We start from the raw sequence: 11,255 nt of genomic DNA on the forward strand, positions 1-11,255 counted from the left end.
GTGTGTGTGTGTGTGTGTGTGTGTGTGTGTGTGTGTGTGTAAAGTTTAGCACAGCGTTTTATTAAGAAAACAATGATAGCTTCAATAGCACTTTTCATAGTTCCTAAAAATAAAAGTTCCTGCATTTTTAACACAAAAAATAAAAATAAAAAATATGTTAATCATACGTCCCAATACGGCCCACTTTCCTCTAAAGTACCAATATCATTTTATGATATATAATATTAATGAATATTATGTTTGTTAAATGTTCCCGTTAATTTTAAGCTAGATTTATTATTATATGACGTTTCAAAATAAAATTCCAACAGTTAAGTTTTCGAACTAATAATTTTCGGCATTCGACGATAATTTTGCTTTGTTTCGAGATCTATGCAAATAAATTATTAATATAATATAATATAAAAATAATTATTTTTAAGTTACTCTGCTTTATAAATATTTATAAAATTTAAACTTAACAATTTTAACTTTTGCAGTCAAGATAACACTCGGTAAAAATATATCGTGCAAAGGTTGTCATCTATAGAATTCGATATTTCTGATTATAATTCATAAAAAGCGTAATGATCGTGATGGATGAGACACTTGCAATGTTTAAAGATAAATGTGAAAGTATCTGTATACTACACAATATATAAAAACTAAATTTATAAATAAAATATTAAATTTATTTAATGATTTATACTGCAATTGTTTTGATATTCAGAGTGATGTAATTTTGTAAAACACAAAATTACTTTTTTTACAAAAAAGTTAAAAAAAGGCGCCAGATAAAAATGAAATCCAAATACTAAATTTAAAAAACACACTAAATTAAAAAAAATTTTAATAGAAAAACTTGATGCTGCTGACAAATTAGCTTGGTCTAGCGGCGCCAAGTTTTTTCCATAAAAATTTTTTTTAATTTAATATTTTTTTTTAATTTAGTATTTGGTTTCGTTTTTATTTAATTAAAAAATAAAAATATTGCCATTTTTTATGGTTTTATTAGCTAAAAGAAATTCAAAATGATTATTTTTTAAAAAGAAAAAATAGAACTTGAATATATAGCAGATCCAATTTTTTCGGATTTGTTTCTTTTTGATTTGTGGCCGTTTTTAGCCAATCAGCAAGCGAAACTCATTTGCACTTCTTTGATAATATAGGACTCTAGGCTGCACTAGTCTGAACTAGGATCCTATATTTATAAGAGAAGCGCGACTAACTTATGTTAGTATCACAAAAGTACTAAAAAGTACTAGAAGTACTAAAAATGGCATCGTTTGCAAGACGGACTATAAAATCCACCAATTATCTATTAAGCAGCCATTTTTAGTACACACAGAAATAAGTTTATCACTGGCTACTAATCACGTGATTGCAATGTCAATCAGAATATTTAACATTAGTCGCGCTTCTCTTATAAATCTAAGACTCTAATGCAGTCAATTAATTCAGCTAAATTCAGCTAAAAAGCAACAAACTTCTGATCTGTCAAATGTCAATCATCTGATGGCAAAATATGAGACGAAATTCTGGAATGATAATGTATCCATAATGCAAGTAGATTTGCATGTCTACTTGCATCATGGACGTATCTAAATCTTAAAATTTATAGTTTTGGACTTTGGGTCGCGATATTTATTCGTAAGATAACAAATAGTATCGTAGAAATCGTAGAAAAAAAAATAAAAATACTTTCATTACAACCCGAGCAGAAGCTATCGATTGAGTGTACGTAGAACTTGATCGGTTCAGCTGTTATTGAGGTATGATAATCTCGATCGTTCGCAATTCGCAGATTCGCAAAGAAGACATGGTGCGGTCATTCCTCCCACTGCACGTTCATCACTTGACGCGAGACACTACCGTGTCTCTTGAAATTATGTTTTAATTTAATCTTTAGTACATACGATTGAACGTTTTCATAGAGTATGAATATTCAAAACTGTATAAAAACTGTATAAAAACGATTAATTATTAGAATTTTATCCTGAAATGTCGAATCTAGCTTAAAATTAACAGAAACACTCAATAAACGTAATATTCAACATTTAGTTCTTTAGAGAAAGATGTTTACGCTACGCTAGAATATGAAGTTAACACGATATTTCAATTTTTTACTTTTTCACATTAAAAATGCAGAACATGTTTTTATTTTTGTTAGGAATTATGAAAAATGTTACTGGAGCTGTAGCCGATATTCACAATCGGTTCTTATTTTAAACATCTTAAGTAATGCCTTAAAATTAATATTGCCTTTTAATTTACAATATTTTAAGACTGTATAAGATGGTTAAATATAAGATCCAATTATGGGTCTTAGCAGAAAGCTGACTTATAAGACAATCTCAAGATAATCTTATGACTTATGACTTAAGTCTTATATCTTTAGTAGCACACAAAAACTATCTTATGACAGTCTTATGATTTGTATCTATAAAAATGTATAAATAAGTGCTTTTAAGACGTAGTTATAAGACAGTTCTTGTGCGTTAGTCCGGATCTACAATAGGTGTCTTAAGGCTCCTGATTACTCAGCCAAGAACTCTGCATTGACGGTAGCGACACAGAATCAGACGACGGTCTGGCGAAACCGGTAGCTACACATTTAAGCACAAGTCCATGTAAGTTACACTAACATTTGACAAACTATTAATTATTTGTTTACATATGTCATATTTGCATCTGAAATTAAATTCACAAAAACAATTTTGTACTGATAATTTCGTACATTTAATTGTCCAATTGGACACTTTTTACAGCATATTAAATAAAAAAACATAACTAATGTGACGTGAATTTGTTAATCAGACATCAAACGTAATTTTTAGCAATAAACCAAAAAAAATATTGGGAATACAAATAAGTATTCGTCGTTTTTAATCAAAAATTAAGCATTTGTTGTGAAAGAACGGTAATGTTTTATTCAAAGTAATGGCCATCGCTAGCCACTATTTTTTCCCATCTTTCTGGTAGCATGTGGATACCGCGTCGGAAGAACGCTTCATCTTTTGAGGCTATCCAATCATGGATACAATTTTTGGTATCTTCATATGATGTGAAGTACTGCTCAGACAGGCCATGCGTCATCGATCGAAATAAGTGGTAGTCGGAAGGAACAATGTCTGGAGAATACGGCGGGGTAGAACTTCCCATTTCAACGTTTCCAAGTATGTCTTGATCACTTTCGCAACATGGGGTCGAGCATCATGCTGCAAAATCACTTTATCGTGTCTCTCGTTTTGCGTATTGCGGCCGTTTGTCTTTCAATGCTCGGCTCAAACGCATCAATTGCGTTCGATACCGATCGCCTGTGATTGTTTTAGTCGGTTTTAACAATTCATAATACACTACGCCGAGCTGGTCCCATCAAATACAGAGCATGACCTTGGAGCCGTGAATATTCGGTTTGGCCGTCGACGTGGAAGCATGGCCGGGAACTCCCCATGATTTTCTTGGGATTATCGTAATGAACCCATTTTTCGTCCCCAGTCACAATGAGATGCAGAAATCCCTTCCATCTTTGCCTTTCAAGCAGCTGTTCACAAGCAAACAAATCGTTCAACATCTCTCGGCTTCAATTCGTACGGCACTCAATTTCCTTGCTTCTGAATCATTCCCATGGCATTGAGGCGTTTTGAAATGGCTTGTTGAGTCACTCCCAATAATCGTGCTAATTCTTCTTGATTTTGACGAGTCTTGCTCAAGTAATGCTTCCAATTCTGCATCTTCGAAAATCTCTCTTCCACCGCTATGCTGGTCTTCTTGAATCATTCCCAATGATTTCAAACGATATGAAATTGTTTGTTGAGTCATTTCTAATGTAAGTGCAAGTTCTTTTTGCGTTTGGCACGAATCTTCATCCAATCATGCTTCCAATTCCGCGTCTTCGTATACTTTCGGTCTTCCGTTCTTTGTCTTCGACGTCAAATTTACCGTTCTTAAATTTTTGAAACCACTCACGACAACTTCTCTCACTTAAGGCAGTATATGCTTCTACAAGCAATCTATGAGCCTCAGCTGCAGATTTCTTCAAATTAAAGAAGTAAATCAAAAGTTCCTGTAAATGAATTGAGCCTTATTCGGCTCAAAATTCGACATTTTTGTACAAAAAAAATATATGATGCTGATACAAAATCGCTAATATTTCAAGGTAATAGTATTGCCGGATGTCCAATCTTACGATATGTTGTTTTAGATCAAACAATTTTAACTATAGTTTATTAGTGGCGCCGTCTTTTGCAAACAGAAAACTTATTTGTACTCCCAATAAAAATTCAAAAAACAAAAAACTAAAAATTTCACGATTACATTTTGCGAAATATTTGGTTAAGCTATTTGTTCATATCTCGTCGAGCTACTCCAAATTTAAAAAAAATCAGATTTCCACGTCAATTTATTACTGAGAAAATGTAATTAGCAGATTTTAACGCATGGAATCAAATACGCGCGAATGGCCCGATCTTCCCCACTTGACTGCGCGCCGGCTTCCCTCACTCCGGCGCACTGCCTTGCTCGCATTCCTCAACTTTCCAATGATTTTAAACGAACTTTTTCGGCAGCAAAAAATTCGAGAATTTTTTAACAGCAAATTCAATTCTTGCTTGACAAATTAGTGCCAGACAGAACTCTTAATCTTAAAAATTAGAGTCAGATTTTTTGAAAAAAAAATATTTATCTCGGCTTCTAATAATCGGAAGGTAATCTTTTTTTTTAAATTCGTAGAAAAATGTCAGATGTCAAAGGCTTCGCACGGCTATTTGATATGACATATAACATATGGCATATTAACGGAATTATTTCCATTTTTTTATACGGAAAAAGTTATCCACTTTTTAAAGTTGTTTTATAATAGTTTAACTGCAAAAAATTGTTTTGTTATTAAGTGTATGTGATAGTGCAATTCTTGAAGAAAAATCACCTTTGTAAATTGCTGTGCGATTGCTCAAAAATGAAGAAATTAAGTTTTCCGCAGACAGGTTTTTAGTGAACAAATGGCTTTTTGCAAAAAATGAACATTTCGGGCTTGTTCAAGGCTAAATTTTCATCATTACAAAGACTACATTTTATGAGCATTTCAAAGCTTTGCGTTTAAATCTCAATAAATAGAGAGCGAGTGAAAAAAAGGCCTTTTTTGTTTTTTTTATTTTTGGATGTTGTTTTTTTTTCTACTAAACTAATAGATCAATTTTAATGTTCTACGTCTCATTTTTATAGTTATTTCGAATACTTACATTTTTTATACCGAATTTTTTTCCATACAATCAATATTTTTAATTTTATAAGTAAAAAACGTGCTTTTTGCAACTATTTGATTTTTTTCGCATATTTTCTTCACAAATCTCGAGTCTCAAACATTTCTTTTCTCACGGCCTTTCGAGACTTTCGTGAAAAGAAAGGTTGATTTATAATTTTTTTCCGGTAAAATTCTACAATACTTCTACTGAATTCTTGCTATTCGAATATATGAGGGAGAAGTATACTATATAACGCATATGAAAAATTGTATATACAATTAAATATCTCGTAAACTGTTGCGTTTTAACATGATTTATACTCTGGATTAATGGGAGGAGTACTATTACAATTTATTAAAACTTATATGTTACTTAGAATGCCTCCGTCCCTTATCAATGCCTACGTCTACCGAGCGACCAAGATTACCGAGAAAGGTTTTCGATTGTTTGAAACAAGTGACTAGTGTGAGAAGGAGCTCGCTGTCTCAGTCACTTTTGGCGCGCTGCAGGCGAGCACACGGACATGGGCTCGTGCTTGTATGTGTATTACAGCGCCGCATCATCGATAAATGGCCGAACTTATAGGCGTGGAAAAGTGATGTTTTGACAACGAAATTTATGTTGCATGCCATTTCGTTATTATTTGCTTAATTGTAAAAATGTTACTTGTTACTTTCGTATTTATCATGATCATAATTATCGATGAAAACTAAAGTTATCTTGGAATTTTATGTAAAAGTGTATATTTTATTCGTTTCAACAGCTGTCGGACCGTATATTTCTGCCCGAATATAGATTCACTTTACGTGCCTGTTACGACCATTTACTGACTGTCAAAGGAGGAAAGGAAAGTTTTCGATTTTTACAAATGTTTTAAAGTGATCTCGTCATTTCGTTTCATTCAGATTGTCTTTATTTAAAAATAGCAAATTAACGTGTCATTCCTCGCTTCTGACGTCGATTCCAACATAGCCGCCGCAACTAGTCAGGAGCCTTAAGGGGATCCTAAAGCGAATTCCGACGAAGTCACAGAGGTCGCGCTGTTTTTCCAGCACATTGACATGTCTTTATATACTACCATACCAATATCTCACGCAATCTATGATACATACAGTCGCACGTTCATGTCAATTTTCGTATAACAAATTCATCGCAATAAAGTCTAATTCTAAGAACTTAGTGTCTAATTCTAAGAACTCGACGTTTGTTCGTACAAACTATGTGTTGTGGATTATTTCATAAGTACAGGTTGCAAAACTTTTGTATCAAGTGAAATCTTGTCACGACTTGACAAGCTTGAGACGCCATATTAGAAACTAATGGTAAAAAAATACCAATTTTGAAATTTTTGGTCATTCTCGGCATAAACTCCACCTCACAAACACGTATTAATGCGTAATTTATACTTTAATCCTGGAAAAGTTGTCGAATCTGTGAAAGAAAAAAAAGTATTTGTCAATTTTGTCATACAAAAATTATATGATTTAGTCGGTAATACAGACGGCTTTAGGATCCCCTTAAACTGTAAAAAACTGATCAATTACAGCTCAATGCGAGAAGAATAATTGATTGTAATTCATTCATTATGGCTTAAAGCGTAAAAAATTTAAGGCTATTATAGATCTAGGCTTACTTAAGTTAATAAAATACTGTCGTCTTTTTGCTACGGCCCTATGAATACTGTCTTATCAATATGTTATATGAAAATTAATAAAGCACCGTGTTAACACTTCACACACACCAAAATTTCCTAATTATACAATTATTTTTAATTATTTATTACATTAATTAAATTTTATAGTTTATTACTTTAAATATCCTTTTCAATTTTATTTTGTAAATAACAAATAAATAATGTATCAAAGTTATGTATATACATATATTGTAAATAAAAATTAACAACATACTGTTTGATTAAACAAGTTTATCACTATAATTATAAATTGTTAAAAAAAATGTTGAAAATATCAATAATAATTTCAAATAAGCAATAAACAATGAAATATGCAAATAAAATGCTTTCAATTTATGTTATTTTGTAAAATAATTTGTTGCAATCTTTTATTGTATTGATATATTTTAATGTATAAATTTATTTCATTTCAATACGTAAAATTTTTTACTTATAACCTTGATTTGAAACAAAGAAAAACATAGTATAAATTATTCTAAGAAATATAGTGATAAAAATGAAATGATGATCATAATAAAGCATCAAGAAATGCTTCTGTGCAAGATCATGTTTTTACCAACCATATATTGTATCTTTTTCTTGAGAATTATTGAATTCTCATAATCTTTTTAATTTCAAAAATAAATAAAACATAATTTAATTGTTCCATTTTTTTTAAATGAGAAATTAAATGATCATTAAACGCTATTAGCAATTATTTACTAAAGAAGTGATTTTCCGAATTATTAAAATTCGAGAAATAATTTGTTTAGAAAAAAATCGATCAAAGTAAAAAAATAAAAGTGTTGACGCAATGATGAGAAAAAGAATGTAAAAATAAATAACTTTGCCTATGATTTTTATTACTAATTTAATTTAATCTTCCTTTTAAATATAAATATAAAACTAGACATAAATCTTACCAAAGCATCGGAGTTCTCAATGTTTACTATGAATTCTGCATTTTCATTTTCCTCTTCATCCTCCTCTGCAGAACTATGGCTTTCACTACTGCTCATAGTATGATCTTCTGCGCTATCTTGTTCGCTATCTGTTGTTGTACTATTACCACTTATACTACTACTGCTACTATCAGTTTTAGAACCATGTGTCGAAGCTCCTTCTTCATCTTCTTCTGCTCCACTATCCCCACCGGCTGAACATTCATCTATCTATGTATAATAAATATATATATGTATATTTTTCGAGTTCTTTCAATCCGACTCATTTTTTTTATCTTATGATGGTAATTTCCATATCCTTTAATTGCAAAATGCATTTTGAATGTGAAATCACTCGAATTTTACACTATAGAATTTATTGTCGGCCTGTGTTGACGACCATATCAGAAGACACGTGTCTCGACGCTAAGCCAAGCGCAATGACATTTTGTTGACAAGTATGGGTCTGAACACAAGAATTATCGTAACAGGCCATTCTACATTGGTCGTATCAGAAGCATCGTAAGCATCATGCGATTTTAAAATTGAAGGATCGGATTGGTTGAAGCAACAAGCTTGCGATATGTCTACGATACGATCAATGTAGAATGGCCTTAAGACTTAAATTGTAGACATAGTTTTCACGTATAACGTACAATTTATTGCCTCCAAGAGACGGCAATAAATCATACATCATACGCCAAACTTACGTCTACAACTTAAGTAAGTTTTACAATTCTTGTGCTCAGACCCTATTATTCCAGAAACAGTCGAATCTGTCCAAGCGTGATGTATGCCATGACGTATGCTTGTGCCTGCGCAGTGTTCTATCACCGGACGAGCATACCCTTGTCTTTATATCAAGATCGGAATTACAAAATACAAAATAACAGAGCCATCAATGTGACAAATGTCTATGTCAGGAAAATGTCTAATATAGCCAAAATTTGATATCTTAAGATTTTTGATATCGCTGAATACGAATCTGAATCGAAATTATAAAAAAAACACTATATCATTTGGCTATTCAAATAGATCTTTTATTAAAATGAAAATTACAATATTTTTCTTGATAATTCCTTAAAAATTAAAAACTTATGTAATTATTTGTGTATTATAATTAAATCTATTAAACAAAATGTTACATCAAACTGTATTATTTATTTATTATTATTTATTAATTATCATTTATTTATTTATTGTTTATTATTATTATTGTTATTTATTATTTATTATTATTATTATTATTATTATTATTATTATTATTATTCATTTATTATTGGGAATATAAATAAGTTTGCGAAAGATGGCGCCACTAATAAACTATAGTTAAAATTGTTTGATGTAAAACAACATATCGTAAGATTGGACATCCGGCAACACCATAACCTTGAAATATTAGTGATTTTGTATCAGCATCATATATTTTTTTTTATACGAAAATGTCGAATTTTGAACCGAATAAGCGTCATTTGCGGAAACTTTTGATTTACTTCTTTAATTTGAAGAAATTTGCAGCTGAGGCTCATAGATTGCTTGTAGAAGCATATGCTGATGCTGCCTTAAGTGAGAGAAGTTGTCATGAGTGATTTCAAAAGTTTAAGAACGATGAATTTGACGTCGAAAACAAAGAACGGAAGGCCGAAAGTGCGGAATTGGAAGCATGATTGGATGAAGATTCGTGCCAAACGCAAAAAGAACTTGCACTTACATTAGGAGTGACTCAACAAACAATTTCATATCGTTTGAAATCATTGGGAATGATTCAAAAGCAACGGAATTGGGTTCCATATGAACTGAAGCCGAGAAATATTGAACGATTTTTCACATATGAAATGCTGCTTACCAGGTATAAACGAAAGGGTTTTTTGCATCGTATAGTCACTGGTGATGAAAAATGGATCCACTAACCCAAAGAAGAGGAAATCATAGAACCACCTGACCATGCTTCAACATCGACAGCCAAGCCGAATACTCACGGAAAAAAACTCATTGTGTATTTGGTGGGATCAGCTTGGTGTCGTGTATTATGAGTTGCTCAAACCGAACGAGACCATTATTGGAGCTCTCTACACAATTGATGTGTACTGAACACAATTGATGAGATTGAGCCGAGCACTCAAGGAAAAACGCGCCCACTACTCCAGGCATGACATACAAAATTATTCTCCTGCATGATAATGCTCGACCACATGTTGCGGCACTGGTCAAAATCTACTTAGAAACACTCAAATGGGAAGTTCTACCCCACCCGCCGTACATCTCCAGATATTGCTCCTTCCACTTGTTTCGATCGATGATGCATGGCCTGTCTGAGCAACACTTCAAATATGAAGATACCAAAAATTGTATCCATGATTGGATATATCGATATAGGTTTTAATTTCAAATGTATAAGATGCTTACGTCTTCTGAGTTGATATATGATGAGTTGATCATACAGGAAATTCGATCAATTAATTTTATAATCAACATTTTTATTCCGTTTCCTACATAACTATCTGAGCTCAGGGACAAAAACATGTATTAGGCTCGATTCCACAAATGTAAAATTTATTTTATTTTGGAAAATTTTCCAATTTTAGAATTGAGAAAAAAATAAACTGGGATTGAAGTTAATCTTATATTGGACATTGCATATACATAATGTAACTCTATTTGTTCTGTCTAATTTATAATTCTAACATTGTTGTAACATATAAAAAAATTATTAGTGAATATAAATTATCATTATATTTTATATATATTATAATGTACTATTATGTCCAAACCCGAGATTTTAAATTTATGATTCTACTGGAGAGAAGAGGAGCGGGAACCCGGTAGGGCGCGGTCAGGCTCTTGTCTCACAGGTATCCGCACAGTGACGAGTACTACGAGTCGAACGTACCTTTTTCGTGTTCGCCTCGGAAATATGGGTCAACGTCCCGAAAATATTAGGTATACAACTTTGCTTCCGCCGTTTTCCTATAAATGGCTTTAGCGGTAAGTGGTGGTCGAAATAAATAGATCATAGAATAAACTTGGGCATCTGTCAATATAACCCCATAGAAACATTAGTCGATTTGTGTCTGCATCATAAAGTTATTCTCGATTGAAAATGTCAGTTTACGAGCCAAATTCTCGTCATTTGCGGGAGGTTTTATAATTTTTTGCTTCAATATGAAGAAATCCGCGGTTGAGGCTCATCGAATGCTCTCAAATACTTATGGTGAGGCCGCTATTAGTGAAAGAACGTGTCATGAGTGGTTTCAACGCTTCAAGAACGGTGATTTTGACGTCGAAGACCGGCATAGCAGAGGAAGAGAAAAGGTTTTCGAAGATGCAGAAGTGGAGGTATTACTTGAGCAAGACTCGTGTCAAAATCAAGAAGAATTGGCACGATCAGTGGGAGTGACTCAACAAGCCATTTCAAAACGC

General features: G+C 32.3%; 1 protein-coding gene across 1 annotated transcript in view; it reads right to left on the bottom strand.

The window, feature by feature from the left end:
• Window positions 1-10,191, bottom strand: part of LOC105623884 (nuclear factor related to kappa-B-binding protein) — a 68,085-nt gene extending 57,894 nt beyond the window's left edge. Inside the window, 2 exon segments of the mRNA XM_012205260.1 lie at window positions 7,818-8,066; window positions 10,096-10,191. Coding sequence (XP_012060650.1) covers window positions 7,818-8,066; window positions 10,096-10,191 — 345 coding nt within the window.
• Between the last annotated feature and the right edge of the window lie 1,064 nt (window positions 10,192-11,255).

Source organism: Atta cephalotes, assembly GCF_000143395.1.
Source record: "Atta cephalotes unplaced genomic scaffold scaffold00002, whole genome shotgun sequence".
Taxonomy (NCBI): domain Eukaryota; kingdom Metazoa; phylum Arthropoda; class Insecta; order Hymenoptera; family Formicidae; genus Atta; species Atta cephalotes.